Raw genomic sequence first — 22,719 nt, forward strand, 5'->3', positions numbered from 1 at the left:
AATACACTGTTATTGGTTTAATGTTATTGACAATGATTGTAGGTGGTTGCAGGGGAGATCATTTTTAGTATTTTATAATTTGGAGTATTTTATATAGTTTTGTAAACTCCAAAATATATAATAATTCATTATATTTTATAAGATGGTCATATGTATCTAAGTCTAAATGTCTGAAGTAACTAGTAACTTTAAATGTTAGATAAATGTAGGGGAGTAGAGAGTACAAGATTCTCCTTTAAATCTTAGCGGAGTAAAAGCATAAGTAGCATATAATGGAGTATTCACATAAAGTACCTCAAGATTATACTTAAAGGAACAGTTCACCCAAAAATGAAAATTCAGTGTTTATCTACTCACTTTTGTTATTTAATTCTTTATTTAGTTTTTCAATCAACATGAACATTAACACAAATGTACAAGTATGGAGAAATAATAAAAAAAACATAGACAAATACCAGACTGCACAGACTAGACAGAAGCACAGCATCATCTTTACACTGCTCATATCATTAATGATTTAAGAGTTCACCAGCACAATACCAGGCTTTGAAAAAGTCATCCATTGATCCACTCTAGTGATCCAACTCGGCAACTTAAGAAAAGTCCAAATAAATAAATGAAAGAGAGAACCCGTCCTTACACCATTATAATAACAGAAAATTAAATACTGATGAAATCATTGAGAGACATGCATCCGAAGGCAAATACATTTCTAAAATACTGCAAATACAGTCATGCTATGCGGGGTCAAGTTGAAGTCCAAACAAGTGAGTCTTGAGTCTTTTGCGGAAGATGGCGTGTGACTCTGCTGTCCTGACATTGGTCGGGAGTTCGTTCCATCACTGAAGCGCCAGGTGCGATTTGTCAGGTATGATGTGAACCAGGTTAGAGCAGAGTCAGCAATGCCAAGTTTAGCCAGGATGGAGAGGAGGATTTGGTGGTTGACTGTGTCAAACGCAGAAGATAGGTCGAGGAGAATGAGAGTGACTCAGTCACTGTGAGGAGGGCCGTCTCAGTGGAGTGAGCAGTCCTGAAGCCTGACTGATTAGGGTCGAGGAGGTCGTTTTGTGAAAGATAGGAGGACAGTTGGTTGTGGACAGCGTGTTCCAGGGTTTTAGAGAGGAATGAAAGAAGAGATACAGGTCTGTAGTTCTGTAGTTTCGGATGTCATCTGAGTCTAGGGTGGGTTTCTTTAGGAGTGGCTTTACTGTAGCTGTCTTGAAAGGAGCTGGAATACGGCCTGAAGTGAGGGAGGAGTTGATCAGGGTGGTGAGGAATGGCAAGATGTCGTGTGGGATGTTTTGGAGAAGAGAGGAGGGAATCGGGTTGAGGGAACAGGTGGTGGCACTGTTAGACGTCACTAGTGTGTGAACATCTTCAGAGGAGAGAGGGCTGAAGCAGGTAAGGCCATCAGAGGTGAGAGTTGGGGGAGATGCTTTCTGGTATGGCATAGGAGTAAATGAGGAGATGATGTCTTTTACTTTCTTGGTAAAGTAAGTTGCAAAGTCATCGGAGGGGTGAGGAGGGAGAACAACATAGAGAATAGTAGTTTCCTGGGGTTGGAGGCAGAGGAGTTGATCTTTGACAGGTAGAAGGCAGATTTGGCTGCTGATACAGTTGAGGTGAAGTCTGAGAGGAGGTGGTGGTAGGGAGCAAGGTCATCAGTATGACGTGTTTTTTTTCATTTTCTCTCTGCTGCTCATAGTCGTTTTGTGAAAGATAGGAGGACAGTTGGTTGCTATTGGTTTGCAGAGTTTCAGACAACCAGGGAGGGGGGGGGGGATGATCGAACTGGTTGGGAGGTGAGGGGACAGAGAGCGTATAAATAAGAGGAGAGGGAGGATAAAACGTTGAATTGATTCAGTCACAGGTCTGCCTAGTCACTCCTGTATTGCTTTAATTCTATCTAACTCTTTTTTCACTGCTCTAACATTTACTGTCCATCAACCTCGCCAGCTCCAGGATGGATAACAAGTCTTACTTGGTTCAGATGAATGGGAACGGAGTCCATGGAAAAAGCACTGTCAATGCCAAAAGCCTCAATGGGAAGGGAGTACATGGAAATGGTATCCACCATGTCAGTGTGAATGGCAGTTTTTATCCGGCCAAAGCCAAGAGCCGCAGGCAGAGATGGGAGGTGAAGCCCTCTGAGATGGCCAACAACACACTCAATCCCATCAGGGCCATTGTGGATGGGATGAAGCTCACCCCGAACCCGGATAAACCCATGATCGCGCTCTCCATAGGTAAGAGGGTTTCTGCATGACAAAGCTGGGGCTTTGAAAACTTCTGGAGAAACTGCTTTGTTGTTTACATGCAATTCAAACATTCACTTTGTAATTATTAATTAATTAGGTTCACCAGGGTGAACAGGCTGATTATTAATCAATAAGATGTTCAGATTAATTCAATATATGGTTATAATCAACAAAGGATAACTATCCTCTTGGATTTCCAATTAGTTTCTAAGATTGGAAACAAGATAGACTAAATAAATTACCTATAGTAAATGATAATAATAATAGAATAGTTTAAGTGGTGGTAGATACATATGAAACGGCATACTGTCCACTGCTGTCCACTTCTTTACTGTTTTCGGCTAATTCTAATAGCACTTTATCTTGTATTTTACATCCCTCATTGTTGGCTGTTTGCTTACCATCACATTTTTTCCTCAGGGGATCCCACTGTGTTTGGAAACCTGCCTACAGATGATGCAGTGCTTCAGGCCATGAAAGATGCCATAGACTCCCAAAAATACAATGGCTATGCTCCTTCTGTTGGTGAGTCACACTAACCAGTAAACTAGCTAAATTCAAAGTAAAATAGCTGGATATAAAAGCAGGACCACAGATGCATAAAGATGATGTGTTTTTGTAGTTTTCAGCTACATTAGGTCCCTCTGTGCATTGTCACCTTCAACATATAAGGAGAAATTTAGGAGCCAGCTATTGTTTGATTTCAGTAACCACTGCATGCTTCTATTTATCAACCCCAACCATCAGTGAAACAGCTCCAAAGGGAGGAAATGTAGTGAAAAATATTATTCGATTTTCCCCTATTCTTCAAGAGAGCCAATGTATCTCTGTTTGCATCTTCTGTATATTTCCTCTGTGTCTACCGGCAGGTTATCTGAAGAGCCGGCAGGCAGTGGCCAACTTTTACAGCTGCCCCGAGGCTCCACTAGAGGCAGAGGTGCTTACTCCTCACACACTTCATACCCTTTATATTCATGCTTTCTCATCCTCATCCTTCTGCAGTGCTGCCTTTTCATCTGAATCACAGTACATTACAACTTAGTGCATTGCTCCCACATAGTTAGCAAAATTAAAATTTCTTTCAGCAGGATCATGTTATAAACACTGTTTGCAACTTAATGCTCATAATAATCAGATTGTAATGAATCAGAGTTTATGTCTTAGAAGTTAACACACTTTTTACATTGACTTTATTTAAGTCAAAGAGTAGAGACTGTAGGGTAAGCATGAATGTGTGGTTTTGGTGTCCGTGCTGTTAAAAGTAAAGTGCACCCGCCCTCCCTTTCAGGATGTGATTTTGACCAGTGGCTGCAGTCAGGCCATTGACCTGGCTATCAGTGTTCTGTGTAACCCAGGGGACAACATCCTGGTCCCATGCCCAGGCTTCTCCTTATATAAGACTCTGGCTGTCTCCATGGGCATCGAGGTCAAACTCTACAATCTGCTGGTAAGACGGGGCACGTGTAACACCATGCTGTTTATTCTCTGTTCTCACTTTATTCTAAACACAGAAACTGTACCTATACCTTTCAGTTTGCAAGCTTAAAGACAGAACACTATTTCTTGCTCAAAAAGTCTCACTCTGCTAAGACAACTGGATACAGTGCTGTGACTCATACTTGCTCATTTACTGCATAAAATATGGATGGATATCTGAATGAATTAATGAAGCCGAGGCAAAATAGCCTGAAACTTGCATTCTTTCTAATGGCCAACAGGGGGGAACTCAACTGGTTTAAAAAAAGAAGTTCAATTGTATGTAAGCTTATGAGAAAATGACCCTAGTTCTCACTTGATTTATCACCTCAGTTAACAGTTTCCGGGTGGGTGTATGGTCTCAATCACTAGTTTCAAGTCTTCTTCCATACAGCATGATGTTTATATGATGATTTTGCTTTAGGGCGTAGAGGTTCCAGTGGCCACTTGTGATATTATAACAATAATATCCCCTGCAGCCTAAAAAGCATTTTCCTAATAGACCACCATTATAAGTCAAGACACGTTGAAATACAGTTATCATTCTTTGTATTATAAATTGTATTCAATGGGATTCTATATTTTATATTTTCTCCACAACAATCCGGTGCATGTATACTTCAATGGCTGTACGTTAGATCAAAACTAACTACTACTTAAAACAGGAATCTTTAAAGAGGAGGAAACTTCACCACAAATGGAACAATATGCCTTCTAACAACTCCAAAGCTGTCTTTTTGAAAGTGTAGTTATAAGTTGGACCTGTATCTGTTGCCTTCAAATCCAATTGCACTGCCATTGTAACTTTCTGCAGTCTGAATACATCTTAATTCATAGCGTTCAGTAACAGCAGCTTCTCCACAACTGCCTCATAAGAACTGTTTATGTCATTATGGAGAAACACATAGCCACTGTTTCTGAATAGAAACTGTTGTTATTGATTATTTACAAATGTGATCCATCAATGCTGTGAGCATCATAGATGTAACTCCAATCATCTCCACTGTATTCTGGTGAGCGCAAAAATCAGAGGCAGGAGTTTCGACTGACATACATCTTTGTTTTGCAGCCAGAGAAGTCATGGGAGGTTGACCTACAACACCTGGAGAGCCTTATTGATGAGAGGACATCCTGTCTGATTGTTACCAATCCATCCAACCCGTGTGGCTCTGTCTTCAACAAGGAACACCTACAGAAGATCCTCAAAGGTTAGCTGCAATTCTGCCTCACTCTGCTTTAGTAGGAAAAGGAGTTCAATCCTCAAAAGCTTTCAATTGGCATCAGTCAAACAATTGGACAGTATTGGACAGAATGTACTTAATCTTAGAGTTACACTGAAATTATTCTTGTTTTTCTCAGTGGCCTCCAGACACTGTGTTCCCATCCTGGCTGACGAGATCTACAGCAATATGGTGAGTACAACTAGGCAGCAACACAAGTTACAAAGTACAGGTTAGCAGGTGGGCTTGGCCCTCTGTAACACCAGCGAGACACATTTTTCATCACAGTGAAAGCAGGTGTTTCATTTGGTGGTATTTGCTCTGGCTCTGGATGGTGGGTGGACAACCCCACATCAGCACAGGGGGGATTACAGGCCTTGTGTGTTGAATGAAGCCTGGAAGCAGCAACCAGTATGTTGGATGAGTGGGGGGGGTGGAGGTCAGCAAGGGCAAGCAGGGGACGTGGGCCGGGTGATAGCATTTTAGATGCTGGCTATGTGTATGTATATACTCAAAAGTGCCATCCAGTTCAAATATAATGATTATTTATCACAGTGAAGTTTTTCACATGACAGTCTGCTGCTCTGTCTAGAGGTTGAAAATAGCATACATTACCTTAAATGGTATTTTTTAAGGCTTTTTTTGTGATACAACATATCCTCATACCTACAACGACTGGATAGGTCAATTGCCAGTGACTACCGAAATGACATGACGTTCAAACATAGCAGCAACAGGAAGACTGGACCTTTGTCGTACTGTCACAGTCTGGTTAGGTTTAGGCACTAAAACCACTTGGTTAGGCTGAGGGCACATTGTTCTTTGGCTTAAAACAACTACATTTCTTATCTAACTTCAGTTATGAACGTACCTACCTCAGCTACATCATGTATGTGACGTAACCTCATTAAGTTACTAAATTAAAATAACTCACCGATGACTTTGGGTTTCACACTGCACATGAACAGGGGCCTCTTGGGTGAAAGTCCTGTGCTTGTTGGACAAAGTTGGATTGTTGCACCCCTAATTTCAGCCTCATCTTAAATGCAACATCATGCTGATTATTCATGTGAAGTTTACTACTGGAGAGTTTTTGCAGTTTGTGTTTATTCAACCACAGCTAATGTCCAAACTTTACAGACATTAGTTGTAGCTATCAATGAGTGTGTGGCTATGTGCAGAGGTGACATACAGCTAAGTACATTCACTCAAGCACACTAAATTACAAATTTGAGGTACTTGTACTTTTCTTGAGTATTTCTATTTGGTGCGACCTCATACTTCTACCCCACTAAATCTTGGAGGGATTTATTGTACTTTTACTCCCTACCTTTATCTGACAGCTTTAGTTACTAGTTACTTTTCAAAAAACAGATTTTAATACCCATTCTGTGCATCCTGCATCTCCAAATGGGTTGATTTAGAACATTTTTGATAAACTGAACTAACTGTTCCTTTATGGGTTGATTAAATTTTCTGATTTCTTAAACAAAGTATTTAAAAATCCTCGTTGATTAGCTTGAAAATGTCACAAAACTGAAAACAGGCTGACATCTTTATATATTAATCAATGTTTTCTCTCTTTCAACCTGGAAATGAACAAATTATCAAAATAATTATACAAATTTGTGTTTTATGACACATTGATGTTGTAACTGCATATTAGACTGTTGAAAAGATGGTGAGAGAAGAGATCATAGATGTTTTTTCAGATTGGAAATCACCCAGGTTTCAACTAGAAATCAAAGTTGGAATCCCAGTTTGTGCTCACTGGGTACCTTAATTCAAACAGCCTTAAGCACATTTGTGTCTCAGTCACGTCTTTCCATTTTAGTTTCACGCAATTGCACAGTCTCTGTGATTAGCTTTTCCTACAGTGTCTATACATCGTTACTGTATAATTCACAGTGTTCACTAATACCAGCTTTTCCTCAAAAACTCCAATCATCTCTAATGTATTGGGGTAGAGGCAGAAATCAGAAGTAGAAGAACTAGAAAGTGGGTGAACCTACCCTTTAAACCTGAAAATGACCAAATTTAAATATTGACTGTCAGAAAACAACAGTTTTTCAGCACATTCAGTCCAAAGTGTTGGCATCAGTGCTGTCCTTGGCCAAGTCTGTTCTGCTCAAACTTTAGTTAAAGGTCAGGCAAACATGTAGATGCACACACACACACGTAGACTCCAGTAGTTTTCCACTTATGCAACATTCTGATAAGGGGATCAACAAAAATCATGGGTCATGTCTGAAAGCATCTTTCAGCTTCTGATTCTTTGAATGTCACCTCAACTACTTGAGTGTTCTTCAACTATGATCTTTTAGAGTCAGTGTTTTATAGTACATTAATTAATCTCGGTGCCTCTGATAGCTGCAAATGTAAAAATCAATAGAAGTGTAGTTTAAAGTGGACAAATAGAAGTTTGGTCTGTTCATTCATCAAAGTATGAAGTTCATTAAGACAAGACTACTCGCAATTACATAACCCCCCCGCCCCCATCCTGCTCCTCCTCCAGACCAGAATGACTCTGCACTTTTTTGCCTGCATGTGTTTGCGATTAATGCAGATGTGGGTTTTTTGCAGCAGAAACAAGAGGAATGGGGTGTGTGTTGTGGTTGTTGGAGAGCTTTTATGACTTGAATGTTCAGAGGCCAAGGGGCCAGGGTGTCTGAACTTCACCAGCCATGCAGGGGGAGAGGGTTAGGGGGGTAATGCCCCACTGACACTCTCCTCCATACACCCTTAGAAGTAATTTATATTTTACAGGGCATGTCTGCAAAATTAATTGTTTTCTTCTTCAGTTCCGAAAAAATTGGTTACTGCTTGGTTGTTTGCTCATTTACAGATGTTTTTCACTGCACACATTGAATTAACCGCTCCATATTGATTATAGTGGTTTAATGTAATCCTACTATTACTTGCCTCATACTTGATTTCAGAGAGGGGAGGGGTGGCAGAGCCTGCCACAATCCAAAAACTGCTTTAAATTAGAGAGCTATGCAGACACACCATGTACTGGGCAGGCTCCTTTTACATGTCCATTGATGTTGTCATTCATAGCAGTCTGGCCAATAGAAAGTGGGGCAGTTCCCCTGCTCAGTGTCAAAGAAACTGTACAGCTGTAATGAGAACCAGCTTTCAATGGGAGGAGCGTATCTGACTATAGTTACAGATAACCACAGTCAGGTACTGTGATCAGTGTCCCTCCTCCATACACACTCTCTCTCACTCTTTATACTATCTAATCTAATACTATATTTCTTCTCATACTCTTCCTTTAGTTTCTCCCTCACTTCCAGAATAACTATTATATATGATTTTGTGTTCACAGCTTGTTCTGCCGCCCCCAAGTGGCCAAAAAGTTAGTTTATGCTGCTTTAACCACTCAAATTTTTCCTTCTTTATGGGAAAAATTTCTGATAGTGCCAAGTTTCTGAACCAGAACCGTGGCTATATACTAGACTAATATGTTAGAGCCCAAGGGAGTAACATTTTTTTTGTTGTCTACTCACGACTTAATTGACTTGAATGTGAGGCATCCATTTGAAATTGAGTTCCATTCAATGTCAGCATGAATTGGCGTTACCATCAAGCCCACTGTCAATGTTGAGTGACAGTGGACAATGGTGACCAGTGACCATAGATGGTTTTGCCATCTGAACATGTGTCATTGTGTTCCTGCTCCCTTTCTCAGGTTTTCCCAGGATGCGATAGTCCTTCCATGGCATCTCTCAGCAGCGACGTTCCCATCCTTTCCTGCGGCGGTTTGGCTAAACGGTGGCTGGTCCCTGGTTGGAGGATGGGATGGATCCTTATCCATGACAGGAATGATATATTAGGATCTCAGGTATATAGGCTTTTTTGTGCATTATTTTAACAGAGAGTAGGAAGTCTACAATAGATAACTGTTTCACTGGCCTAACTGACACATGCAGTATGTCTCCTCTAAAGATTCGACAGGGTCTGGTGAAACTGACGCAACGTATTCTGGGAGCCTGCAGCATCATCCAGGGTGCCTTAGAGAACATCCTCAACAACACAACTCAAAGCTTCTACAACAACACCATCAGCTTTCTTAAGGTAAAAACAGGGCGTGATGAATTAGGACTGAGTAATATCTTTAGTCTGGGACATACACATTGATCAGAATACTGTCTCAGTGACTCCCTGGACACACAAGTCGGTCTTATTTTAGGCCCTGCTCTAGGGCAAAAGAAATCTTACTCAAATCCCTCTAAACTTAATGTGTCTTCAGTTCTCTTTGACATGTATTAAACATTTTTTACTGACTGGATGTTTTATCTTTTCCTTCTTTAGTCCAACTCAGAGATTTGTTTCAATGAGTTGTCCACCATCCCTGGCCTGAATCCTGTCATGCCTTCAGGAGCCATGTACCTCATGGTCAGTGTTTGAAGTTTGTGTGGTATATTTTAGACATGGACACACATGCAAATATTTTTTGTGTCATGTTGACTTTGTAGTTTGGGGGGCACGCCGCAGAGTTTTCTCGTAACAGACAGTATAATGTCTTCTGTTGTTCTGGAGGGAGCTCCAGTATCTGGATATTATTTTCTGAGATTGCCGATATAATAATTCAATTTAATGTGCCATTTAAATGTGCTAATTTGGCTCTTGTGCGGCATGCAATCTGCAAAGTTACAAGTAACTCAAGTTCTGAAATAAATCTAGTGCAGTAAAAAGTACAATAGTTATCTCTCCAAACTGTAGTTGAGTGGAAGTATAAAGTAGCAGAAAATGGAAATACTCAAGTGCAAGTACCTCAAAATTGTACTTAAATACAGTACTTGAGCAAAGGTACTTGCAATTACTTTCAGTTACATTCCCTCACTGCAAAATACATCAAAAAGCCTCTTACATAATCAGCTGTTACATTAGAGCATCTTAAAATTGATAGCCATATTAACAAATTAAGCAGACAAACATGTTATTTTCAGGATGTCACTGGTAATTAATGTTCACCTTCTTATGAAACTGGTGCAGGTTTTATACAAAAAAAAATTCTGAAGCTTAAGCATGAAAAAAAAATTCTTAAACTTCACCACATGAGCCACACTTGATAGTCAGTATTACACATCACACCACATTTATTTCACATTAAGGTTCTTATCTCAGCTGTCCATGTGAATCTGAACGTTTTATTCTATCATTCTACAGTTTGTTCTTCACTTGATGGAAGTTTGAATATAAATGTGAGCTTCTTCTAAGAGGAAACTGTGTGTATATGTGACCTTTATCCAGGTGGGGATTGACATGGATCACTTTCCTGATTTCAAGAATGATGTGGAGTTCACTGAACGGCTGGTGACTGAGCAGTCTGTCTTCTGTCTGCCTGCCTCAGTAAGACACCATCCTTTTTTGTCCCTGCTCCCTGCATTTATCCATTTGTCCCAATATGTACACACTTCAATATATGTATAAATGAAAGGCGTGTGTAATCACTTGAAAATCTAAGAGTATCCATTCTCTGTTCTTTCCCAGGCATTTGAGTATCCTAACTACTTTCGCATTGTGGTGACTGTGCCGGAGGAGATGATGGTGGAGGCTTGTGGTCGGATCAGGGAGTTCTGCCAGCGCCACTACCGGCCCAACAGTCGCGACAGCAATGATCTGGACCAGTGATGCAAATCAGAGCTGGACCAGTCATGGACCTGAGGGAGACCAAAGCCTAGAGGATGGAAGAACTGTCCTCCAGTCACATATACTGAGCTGGAATCAGCTTTAAATTTTATTCCACAATGTTGTGAAGTTAAAGATGTAGAAATCTGATGTCAAAACTGTGTAAATATCATCAGTGTGGCAACAAAAAGCTCAGGAGCAACATATCTTATGGTCTATTGACGGTGTAATTTTTGATGTAAACCGTATGAAATGAGCAGACCTAATATTTATATTTTATACAGGAAACTTATATTAACCTCTTCTTGTATTTGTGTATTTATATAATTTGTGTAATGCGTTGTTTGTCTATGTAATGTAACTTCTTTGACATGAACTGCAGGTTCGTAGACTTTGCATACTGTACAAATTGGCTGGCTTCTTCGCTGTCACACACAGGGAAAGGGAATATATATTTGAATATCAATTTTTATAAATGTTATGAATAGTAATCTTCTGCATCCTTTGCTTATGCTAGAAAACACTTGCCAGTGCAGTGTTGGACTGCATTGGCATGGTCTTTATCAGAACATTCTGTGTATATTGTTTGTATTTTAATTGTCTGTCATATTGAATCACATATATTTACAGACAGTTTTGTTGATAGTTACATAATAAAAACGTGTTAAAAAGACTGCTGTTGACTGATATAAGAGAAGATTATTAGATATGCATTTTTATTTACAAGTAATGATGTTGTGCACACTTGTACACACTACAGGTGGATTAGACTCTCTGAACATGGCATTTTGCATACAAAACATGCTGAGCCTTGAAAAGACTGCACTGTGTACAACAGCACAGATTATGATCATTAAGGAACTGATCAGAATCAGCCTGAGAATCCCCCAGCACAGATTAAGACAGACACAAGAAAACGCTATACATATAAGCGTATATTTTATAATCACAACATCATCAATCAACACCAATTTGATTCAGTCCATCGATGATCTCATTCTAATTACTACAGAGTATTTGATTCTTATGTAACCTCATATAATTGCACATGTGACTATATGAATGTACAGTACATATAGTTATCCTTCCACTGCAGCCTGTTGATTGGGATAAAATGGTTTTCAATTTGGCAGCATTTCTCTAGTAGCACTCAGGAGCAGTAAGTCCTGGTGATATATTGTTTTTCCCTTTGTGCCACCATTAGGTTTTAAGTGCAATGTCTCAACAACTGTTGGATGGATTGACCACATATCAGCAACTAATGACATTCCCATTAGACTCAGCTGTGCTTTGTAATTACATCAATCAGCCACAACATTAAAAACGACTGATGACATTGCTCATCTTGTTTCAAAGCAATGTCTTAAGGTCTTATGACCATGCACTGAAGGGTCAGAGCTATTTAGTATTTTTACCATTTATGAAAATGAATCATTTATTATTGGGTTCCCAGAACTTCTAGTTGAATTGTCTGAATTTATAGAAGCTCACAGACGACAATTAAAAAATATATTATTATTTATTATTATTTAAAATATTTAATGATAATAAGAACAATTATAATAATAATAATAATAATAACAGTAATAATAATAGGAAGAAAATGAGGAAGAAGAAGAAGAAGAATCACAAACAATCTGTAGTGAAACTACTCTCTCCTCTCCTGTCTGCATTTAACCCATCTTGACTGATCAGTGGGCAGCCACTGTACAGAACCCAGGGACCAACTCTGGGAAAATATCAGAAAACGTATATTTCTATTCTTGCACAAAATATATACATTTAAGCACTTTTCAAGTCCATTTATGCCTAATTTCAAGAACTTTTAAGGCCTTGATAGACTGGGAGACTTTTATCAGTTGATGTGAATAATGAAACTCTTTTTCCCCACAAATCCACAGCCTTTGTACTGTAGCCGCACTGCACAGTGATACAAGATCACCATCTAATGTTGAAGTGGAAATATTACAGCAGATCTTTCTTGCAAAGTGACCCTGCCTGTGGGTGTGTGTTTATGTGTGTGCACTACTACCCCTATGAGACGAGTGACCTTTGCAACATGCTCCTCCTCACTCACCGAGCATACACATAAATACTTCAAGTGAAGTACTTTGTGTGCTGTCCAATAATTAACTATTGGACTGATAAGGCAGGAAGAGGAGAGAGAAGTAACAAGTGTGAGGGCAAGAGAAAGCAGAGAGAGAGAGAAGGAAAGAAACACTTGAAACAGCAAAGTGAACAAGGACGTTGACTCAGCAGTTGCAGTTTGAGGGGAAAAAGAGGAAGAGGAAAGCTCTGATAGTATACTAGTGTGTGCAGAGGTTCTCATTTTGTTTTTCTTGTGCAGTGGTTAAATGGACTCCATGGAGGACACACAGGTGGCCAGGACCATAGAGCTGAATGATGGCACACGTATGCCAGTTTTGGGTCTGGGGACATGGAAGGTAGCCTCAACACTCATTCCTATATCTGCTTTCTGCTGTTAAGAATTCAGTTGTCACCAATTTGTTTACCTGCACACTGTTTCACAAGAGTAATGTCCTTAATTATGCCCTTTACATACATGCCTTTTTATGTAAAAGAGTGTTTACTGAATTCTGCTTAGGGAGGCTTCTGATTGGCACATGTTTTGTCCTGAGATTCGTTCTGAGATGGTGGCATACTGAGCCTGCCTCCTTTTTTAAAGACATAGTTTGAAATTTTGGGAACTTAGCTTATTGTGTTTTGTTGTCGATAGCTAGACGGAAAGATTGAAACCAATCTAATATCTGTGCATTAATTATGGAGCGAGAACCATGAGTCATTTAGCTTAGCTTAGCATGAAGACTGGGAAACCGCCAGCCTTGCTCTGTCTGCAGATCAGAAATATACCTGTGAACACTCCTAAGCTAATTAAAACTTAGCTGGTTTGTTTACAATGGATTATTAAAGGCCATAAACCCAAACTCTCTGTTGCTTGCCATACCAAAAACTCAACAACCTACTATATATCACTATGACTTTTTATTATTATTATTATTATTATTTTAGCTAAATGTCTGGGTGTTTCTGTCTCTAGATGATGTGCATTTACTCTCTATACTACTGTGTTACTGCCATTTATTGCTAATTTCACTTGATTGCTTTTGTGCTGTGGCAGTAATTTCACTGCAGGAGAAGTAAAGCGCCTCTCATTCAATTTCTACTTCAAACTTGATAAATAGTTCTCGCCTTCTCGCTGGGAGATAGATGAGAAAATACAACACTTATGTCTGTGCATTCAATTTGAAGCTATTTTGCACTTGTTTCAAATGCAATACCTTTTTTTCCATTACAAATACTAAGCTTAATGGTTTAAAAGTTGAATCTTTGAGCGTGCTCTTGAGTTGGCATTAACTCCAGTTTCTGCAAAACCTGTTGACTCATGTTATCCTAGCATGATTTGACAGTGTTCCACAAAGCTTCTTGTGATGTCACAGAACGCTTGACTTTCTCAGTTTCAAGTGTCCCCATAAATGTTCAATGGGGTTGAGGTCAGTCAACTGGAGTCCTTGGAGTCCATGCCAGCTCGAGTGCATGCTGTCATTAAAGCAAAAGGGCGACATACCAAATACTAAGATACTCTTTAATGTACAGTATCTTAGTATTGAAATATGATATTTTTTAAAGATTCAACTTTTCACTCAAATGAAGCTTATATTATCATTTGTTATGAAAAAGAATAGTACTACATTTGAAAAAATGCAAAATAGAAGAACTTTGTCTCGTGGTCTCAGACCCTTTGTTTGAGTGTAGTGGCCTAATCTTGAGTGGGAGCAGGTTCCTGGCAACCTCACGTGGTGACAAGTCTCCAGCAAGTTGGCAGATTTTGTTACCTTTAGATAGAGCTAGGCTAACTGAATCCCCCTTTATACAGTCTTTTTGTTAAGTTAAGCTAACCAGCTGCTGGCAGTAGCTTAATATTTAACAGACAAACATGAGAGTGGTGTCGATCTTTAACTCTCGTCAAGAAAGTGAAAAGGGGCATAACCACTCACAGTACTGATATTATTACCATAAGGACCAGACAGATTTTTTAAGAATATATGGTGTGTTCCATTTACCTTGGAAGTCAATGCTGAGAAGGACAAAACTGACCACATTTCAGTGCAACAAGTTGGAAAAACACACAACAGTTCTAGTCAGATTAGCCATTGTTAGCCTTTGCTAGAAATGCCAGTTGATAACAATGCATACAGATGTTCACATATAGACGTTGGACAGTACTGTGTGCAAGACTGATTCAGTGAGAAACATAAAAGACAGAAGTGCTAATAAACAGTATATTCTACATTTTCAAAGCTGTTAATGCGCCAAGCAGCCATCTTGGATTTTGAGGTTGGGTGTGTGTCCAAGTTAAATGGAACACACCAAAAGTCAGCCTCTTCTAAACTATCCATAATGCATTATATAAATGTGAACAGTACAAGTTCGTTATATTGGAGAAATGAAGAGAATTAAAGGCCCATTTTAAAAATGTTTTTCTTGTTGCAGTCCTCTCATCTTCCCCGCACCTCAGTCCAGGGTGCAGTAGAGGCTGCCATTGCGGCTGGCTACCGCCACATAGACACCGCGTACTGCTACAAAAATGAAGCTGATATTGGCAAGGCTCTGCAATCCATGATGCAGCAGGGCGTCATCAGGCGCCAGGACATGTTCATTGTCAGTAAGGTGGGTGCTGAGGAAAACAGGTGTTACAGCAGGGCCAGGGTGCAACATGAGGAGGGGGGAATTACATCTCACTGTGCTGTACTGATACATTTAGTCCTTTTTATATTGCAGAGTACAAAAAAACATCCGTCTGAACGTTACACATAGAAAAAGGGTGCTTCTTTGATGTTTTCTGATTTCATCAAATACATTTTGTAGTGATTGTGTAGTATTGTAGTATTGTGCTCAATATGCTGCCTTGTATGTTACATGTGATTATTTTGTTAACCCTCATGTTCTATGCTTTTTTTTTAAAGCTGTGGGATACCCATCATGCCCCAGAGGACATCCCTGTGTGCCTGAATAAGTCTCTGAATGATCTCCAGCTGGACTACCTGGATCTTTACCTTGTGCATTTCCCCGTTGGCCTCAAGGTTGAGCATAATATCCAAAATAATGTGGCAGAATTAAGATTTTACTATCCATTCGTGATGCGCGGATCGACCCATAACCCATGGGACCCACCAACTGACCTCTGGGTTGGGCAGTGACAAAGCAGCATTATCTGCAGTGTCACTTCAATGTCGATGAGTGCCAGGAGAATGTCCTTCTCCTTTTCAGAGATCACTGTTTCACATACCCTCCCTTCTCCATGCTGGCTTGAGCAGTGCTGTGCAATCCAGCAACAAGCGCATCCAGCGTACAGTTTTGCCCTTTGAATTTCCCTCAGTCCAAACATTCGTAAAAATATAATGCATACAGTTGTTTTTGGGGTGGGGTTGGGTACGTGTTGTTGATTCGTGCATATTTTTATGGGCTGATGCTTCTAACAGGCTTGGTGGGTGCAGGAATGAAAAAAGTCCGACCTGTTCATCACTACTTTCCTGCCCTTATCCCTGAGGAATTTTGCCCAGACTATGAAAAGTTTGACACCAGATGGCATGACATTTTTGGGCTGTAGAGCCCATTAATGCAAGGCTCTGCCACAACCATACATGGTTTAAAGCTGTGCTGCATGATTCTTGACCACAAGGGGGAAGAGACCCTCCAAACCAAACTCAGATTAGTTCTAAGACACTAGTGGCTTATCACATCGCTATGGCTAACATATTAGCTAAAAGAGTTCAATGATAACTAGGTTTTATTCCAAAAAGCAGATATATATACATAAAGGTGACATCCAGAGCTTATCTAAATCTGAAACAACTTAATTTACAGCTTTTTATTGTCCGTATAGTATGTGTATTGATTCATCACACAAGTACTTCTTGGCTAAACGTGGCTAAAGACAAACGGGTCAAATTATTCTTTGTTTCTCACTCCTGATCTTGCCTGTCTCAACCTGACACTATAACTTTGTCTCTCCAGGTGGTTTCAGTTTCTTTTGCTATTCTGTAAAGTTAATGAAGTTTACATTTTTCAGCAGCTGATAACTTAATGGGAGTGCTGACTAGGCACAATTCACTGAGGGCATAATGACGTGCAGCTAATAAGGCTTGCATTCTTCAGAGGCTGAGATCTTTGGGGGAGTATGAAATAGTCACAGTTCACTGAGGGCTTATTAATGTTCAGTTTTGAAACACCAGCTGTGAAGACCATGGCATTTTTTTTAAGCTTTCACTTACACTGAGCTTTTTTACATTAATGGGAGTAAACGCTGATTAAAACTCTTTAACTGTATACACGTATAAAATAAACCTGTATGTAGGCAAGAGCGAACATTATGAAATGGGGTTGTCGGTGCTCATCAGAGTTTGCTGAGAACAGCTGCAGGGGATTGGTGAGACCTGCAAGAGTCAACCACAGTCTGCGTGCAGTAGTGTAGCCCTCGTAGCGTCAGCTGGGAGATGGCGTCATATACCAGTGGCAGCTCTGCTACGTTTCACAGACTCTTAGCTTTTAGCATAAAAAGTTAACAATCTCACAACATGTCGAGTAAGGAAATATTCTTACATCTATTTTCCCATTAAACAGAGAAATACAACTGTATACCCTCTGGATTTAAGTTTCCCCTTTTGCAAAACTAAGAGCTTTAATGCCTCGTTAGCTTATAGTAAAACACACTTCATTCAAACTCAACATAAACAAAATAAAACTCACCTTCTTTTGTCTTGTCGTCCCTGGAGTCGTTGTCCTGGTCCAGAGCCACCGGCTCTACGGCTAACTGAGCCATGTGCTAATTAGCTAAAGGTAGCTAGCTATATGCAATAGCTATAGCTAGCTACCTTGCTGGCTCTACATTTTTTCTAAATGTTCTAAGGACACATGCCATGTCTTTGCTTGCTAGCATTTGTCTGACTGTTCATGTTTCCTTTACATTTCCTTCTAGAAAATGGGTGATGAGCTTTTTCCAAAGAAGGATGGAATTATGCTGACCTCTGACATAGACTACTTAGATGTGTGGAGGGTAAGAACACATGCACTCTGTGTTTCAGTGTGCACTGGCACCACCACAGCACAGATGTACATATTCATGTAACAGAATCGCTTCAGTTTGCCATGCCAACTAGAGAATACGTAATACAAACAAAATACAAATGGTTTCCTAACATTTGCAGTTTTCTCCCTCAAAGTTAATTTGATATTCTCTTGTTTTTAATAAAACACACCTCATCCACTGGCATGGAAAGGAGACCACAGATTAAACCTCAGAAGCCTTTGAGAGGAGACTGTAGACATTCGTTATTTGATTTTATTGGATCTCATTCTCTAATCTTCCAAGAGTCTACATTAAGAACATTTAAGCATATAATTCATAAATAATTCAAGACATAATTGTTGACACACACATATTCAATTCATACATGCATACACATACATATATAACCTACAGTACATACATTGGCACATATGCTGTAATGTAGCTATACAGACCTTTACACTGTCTGTTGTTGTGCTTGTAGGGGATGGAAGTCCTGCAAGCCTCAGGGAAGGTGAAGAGCATCGGTGTGTCCAACTTCAACATCCTGCAGCTGGAGAGACTTCTCGCTCTGTGCAGGGTGCCACCTGCTGTCAATCAGGTACTAAATATTTAGTTCCTTTATTGATGTAAGCAAGAGAAAGTCTTTTAATTGAAAACCTTCTTATTTCCTTCTACCCTCACACTTCTTCAAGTATGGACCCATGTTCCATACTCAAGTAAGAAGTGAGTGGTCAGACCTCAGTTGGGCTGTCCACATCAACGTTGATGGGCTGTCTTACAGAGCTCACACTAAGATTTTTTGTTAGACAACAGAAAGTAGAAATTGAGAGGTACAAATGGGGAATAAGAGGACGAACTCTGTTTCTTTGCAGGGCTGCAATTTAGTTGCAGGAACAAGAACTTAAGCAGGATGTTTGAAAATGGGTTTATGTTATATTACATTCTTGTTGTGGAAAAGGAGAAATATGTCCTTATACAGTATCATACAATGATGCCATAAAAGAAGACCTGACTATGAGGAGGGGGTGTTGGTGGCATTACAGCTGAAAAAATGGCTGCCAAGAGACCACTGTTTGAAATGGTGTTTCATAATAAGCAAGCATGAAACCACTGGAGAGACACGTGGAGATACAGTATCTCCAGCTGTTTGTGTGGCGGCAGGTACTGGAAATCAATACGTGCTCTTTTCCTAATCCTAACCAAGTGTCTTAGTGCCTAAATCTAACCAGAGCATAAGCACAGTGTTGTTACAACATAACATAGAAAATTGAACAGAAGAAACATAAAAATGCAACTTAAAGAATTGTAAAGTTTGAACATATCCCTGGTTTATAGAAATGTACATTGCCAAGATTTATTCTGGGGATTATGTTGATCCATGACATTAGAAAACATCAATATGACATCACTTGACATTACACGTACTGTACGTCATCTTATGTCATGTCATTGATATGTATTTAAGATTATTAGCATAAACTATCTTTTCAGCTGGTCATCATCTGACATCAGATAATGTAATGTGATATTATGTCACAAACACTTAACTCTAATTTAGCTGACATCATATGCTGCTACACAACATACATCATCACATGATGTGGTTGCATGACATTATCATATAATATAAAAATGAGATACACTCACGTTGCATTTTATACTGTGTTGCACCTATCGTAACATAATGTGGAACAAGTTATTCATTTATTTATATTGTTATTTAGGGAGAAGTTATATATCTGGTCCTGCTCGGCAGCTAGCTTTAAATCCAAGCTGCCTCCATCAGCATTCATATGGACTGACCTTTTATTTGGTGTTACATTAATCATAGGTGGAGCTTCATCCCTACCTGGTGCAGAAAGACATGATAGAGTTCTGTAAATCCAAGAATATCACCCTGACTGCCTTCAGCCCCTTTGGCTCACCTGAGAGACCCCCAGAGACGTAAGACACACAGCATTACTCACACACTCTACTGACCAATTACAAAGAATCAAGAGCCTGGGTGCTTCTGTTGATACCATAAATGTAGGTGTGATCATGCTCAGAGGTAATTTAATGATCCATAGAGGACACATTTATTTAAATCCACTTTGTGTTGGTTCATACTGTGCAGATAGCATTAGGGAAAAAGTATAATAACTAAGGAATTGTTATGGTACATAATGTTATCCGTCCTCTTATAACTACCCCTTTGTCATCTTTATACCAGCAAAGAGGGTTCAGAGAAACTGTGCAGTTTTCCCTCTGATCTTTCATTTTTGTTGATTTACAAATAGGATAAATGTTGGCAACGCAGTATGGAAGATATGAAACGCCTCAATAACTTCAGAATGAAATACAACACACGTCATACAATCTGCATTTCCTTGGCATCTATATACATTAATTGTGTCAAAATCAAATGATGTTGGGATCCATAGATGAAGTTGTTCCTTCAAAATGGACGGGGAAAATAACTCTACTCAAATTAATACGGGGATGACGTAATCACAATAAACGTACCCCTATTATGCTGAGGGAAAAAAAGCAGTTTAAACCAATCAATGAGACAAACAGCACTTACCCGGAGCTGCAGGCTACTTTTATTGCTTAACACCGGGTGCAACAAACAGTGTAACCCTTAAACGCCAGATAAACACAGAAGGGGACAAAACCACAAACAATCCTCAGGGACATGAGGCACGTGCACAACCGTGACGGATTGTTTATAGTGGAGTCCCAAACAAACACAGCTTACCTACAGGTCTCGGGCGATCTCCAGATCAGAGCAGGATCTAATGTGACTCAAGGTGTTTATTACTCCAGAAGGTCTGGCTCTGCACCTGCGTACTCTGTTTCCCAAGCCACACAACACTTGGTAAATGTATTTAGTCTTGTTTTGACTGAGAGACCACTATAGCGGCAGATATTACATATTGTGAGTTTACTTATGACACAGTATATGCATACATAAAGAGAAATACAGATTGCAGTGGCTTTTGTGAATTTTCAATATAGACAGTTTTCATTATACAGTTCAGCAGTGTGCATAACACCAACATATAAAGTAATACTTGCTGTAGATCATTCTCAACGCAAACTCTTCTGTCCACCGTTAGGGTTAGGTTCTCTGATGTCTCTGAAGCAGACTAAAATGAGCTGCTGTATCAGTGTAGAGAAATATGGAGTAATGACTTTGGTAGAAATTTACTATAACTACCCATCGAGCCGACTGAGTCTAGAATTCATAATTAAAAATCCTTTACCCGTCTCTTTATCTTCCCTGTCTTCAGGTTGAGTGACAGCGATCCACATAAGCTCCTGGATGATCCAGTTGTAGCAGATATAGCAAAGAAGCACAGACACAGCCCTGCACAGGTCAGTGTGAGTCAGTGAACTGTAAAAGTGTGTGTGTGTATTCCTTTGTCAGTAACACTGGTGTTCTCCTAGGTATTGCTGAGGTACCACGTGCAGCAGGGTATTGTAGTCATCCCTAAGAGTGACAAACCTCATCACATCCTTGAAAACACAAAGGTAAAATCAGTAAATTTTAATCTATCTGCTTGTCTTCTCTTCAGGTAGTAAAAGCATCAAATACCTAAAAATACTTTAATACTAAGCAACACTAGAAAGGGTACTGCTTATAGTATACATTACTCTTTATAGATCCTTTTATTTAAATACATTTTAATCTAATTTCTTAACACATTATGTAAATGATTAGAAACAAAAAGTACTTAGGTCACAAATACATGTTTGTTTGTTTGTTCTTTATTCATTTAAATTGCATGCAACAAGAAATTGCAATAACCTCACTTGTTTAAAAAAAATAAACTGCTAAATTTCAGGCGCACCTGTGTGACCAGTGACAATGTTTAGTCGCACTTGATAGATTTTTGGGCGCATGTGTGACCAAAGGAAAACCCTGGAGCCCTGCTGACAGACTTTGGCTAGAGCTCTGCTGCTAGTGCAGCGAAAAATCCCTATTTACTAATGCCAGCATTGTCCTATCATTCAACACAACATGTGCTTAAACAGTATCATGGAGTATGTGAGGTATTAGGATCACAGATGATTGTGGGGGTCTGTATTCAACACTTAATGGCAAAGCTGACCAAAATGGCGATTAGCCCAGACATGGTGTATACTGTACCTCATAGAAGGGCTGGTTTGATTGTACTGCAGGAATAACAAAACTCTTGTGTCTGGGACGAGAAACTATAACCATCTGCATAGCTGTCTGTAAAACCCAGATGTCAAAATCAGTTTCATTGCTCATGGTGTTTTGTGCAGATCTTTGACTTCAGTCTGACTGAAGAAGACATGACAGCTCTGAGTGGACTGGACCGAGGGTGGAGAGCCTGTATGTCGGAAGAGTAAGTTTACACAAAGCCACTGTGGCAATAGTTGTCTGCAAGGTGAAGCTATCTTCATAGTCTGGCATGTTTTTTTCTGTTTTTCAGAGTCAAGTCTCATCCATACTACCCCTTTGTTTGAGGCTGCCAGGGGAGTGGAGAGAAGACAGCAACCTGGATCTACTATAACCAGACCACCGACATACAGTCTACCTACAGTATCACACACTGACATTCATCAGTGACGTGTTTACCAAAGAATGATGGAATGTGAAGACAAATGTGAAGATTTTGAAGAAGATTCAGTCTTCAAATATGAATGTAATGAATGTGACAAATATCAGGGCACTGATAAGCTCTTTTCTATTCTAGTAAAAACTGTGATTTTAACTTTTCTAATATTTCCTGTAAAGAATAAAATACTGTACATTTGTGTTCACACAATTATTTTTTTAATTTGACAATTTCACAAAAATGAACAATTTAACAAATAATTTGGAAACAGATTGTATTACAATATATAATACTGAGCACACTATAATTTCATTACATATACTGTACTTTCTGTATATGTGTTAAGGTAAGCTTCTCTAAATAGATCTTATAAAAGCGTGTAACAGTTTCTCAGTTTGTTTGTGCTTTGGTGGGAGACATATGGGTACAGACTGCACATTAAGTTTAAATCCGTCCACATACTTAGA

General features: G+C 39.4%; 2 protein-coding genes across 2 annotated transcripts; both read left to right on the forward strand.

The window, feature by feature from the left end:
- The first annotated feature begins 1,960 nt into the window (after positions 1 to 1,960).
- On the forward strand, positions 1,961 to 11,249 carry tat (tyrosine aminotransferase). The gene is made up of 11 exons (XM_084365236.1): positions 1,961 to 2,246; positions 2,679 to 2,783; positions 3,128 to 3,195; positions 3,547 to 3,705; positions 4,804 to 4,942; positions 5,094 to 5,146; positions 8,649 to 8,801; positions 8,906 to 9,034; positions 9,272 to 9,355; positions 10,214 to 10,312; positions 10,454 to 11,249. Exons 1-11 carry the CDS (start codon positions 1,964 to 1,966, stop codon positions 10,592 to 10,594), a joined length of 1,413 nt encoding a protein of 470 aa, XP_084221362.1. The 5' UTR covers positions 1,961 to 1,963; the 3' UTR covers positions 10,595 to 11,249.
- A 1,587-nt stretch (positions 11,250 to 12,836) lies between these two features.
- On the forward strand, positions 12,837 to 22,634 carry LOC311264267 (aldose reductase-related protein 2). Its single transcript, XM_084365001.1, has 10 exons — positions 12,837 to 13,035; positions 15,104 to 15,280; positions 15,577 to 15,693; positions 17,589 to 17,666; positions 18,163 to 18,279; positions 19,513 to 19,625; positions 20,957 to 21,041; positions 21,114 to 21,197; positions 21,957 to 22,039; positions 22,127 to 22,634. The coding sequence occupies exons 1-10, from the start codon at positions 12,946 to 12,948 to the stop codon at positions 22,158 to 22,160; spliced, it is 978 nt and encodes a 325-aa protein (XP_084221127.1). The 5' UTR covers positions 12,837 to 12,945; the 3' UTR covers positions 22,161 to 22,634.
- Positions 22,635 to 22,719: the final 85 nt, after the last annotated feature.

Source organism: Pagrus pagrus (assembly GCF_965226575.1).
Source record: "Pagrus pagrus genome assembly, chromosome: 10".
Classification (NCBI taxonomy): Eukaryota; Metazoa; Chordata; class Actinopteri; order Spariformes; family Sparidae; genus Pagrus; species Pagrus pagrus.

Bases quoted from the DNA above. Each gene is read 5' to 3' on its own strand.
- tat (XM_084365236.1), top strand. From the start codon at position 1,964: ATGGATAACAAGTCTTACTTGGTTCAGATGAATGGGAACGGAGTCCAT. The intron at 3,706-4,803 runs GTAAGACGGGGC...TTTGTTTTGCAG, and splicing joins TCAAACTCTACAATCTGCTG to CCAGAGAAGTCATGGGAGGT. The intron at 10,313-10,453 runs GTAAGACACCAT...GTTCTTTCCCAG, and splicing joins TCTTCTGTCTGCCTGCCTCA to GCATTTGAGTATCCTAACTA.
- LOC311264267 (XM_084365001.1), top strand. From the start codon at position 12,946: ATGGACTCCATGGAGGACACACAGGTGGCCAGGACCATAGAGCTGAAT. The intron at 19,626-20,956 runs GTAAGACACACA...CCCTGTCTTCAG, and splicing joins CCTGAGAGACCCCCAGAGAC to GTTGAGTGACAGCGATCCAC. The intron at 22,040-22,126 runs GTAAGTTTACAC...TCTGTTTTTCAG, and splicing joins AGAGCCTGTATGTCGGAAGA to AGTCAAGTCTCATCCATACT.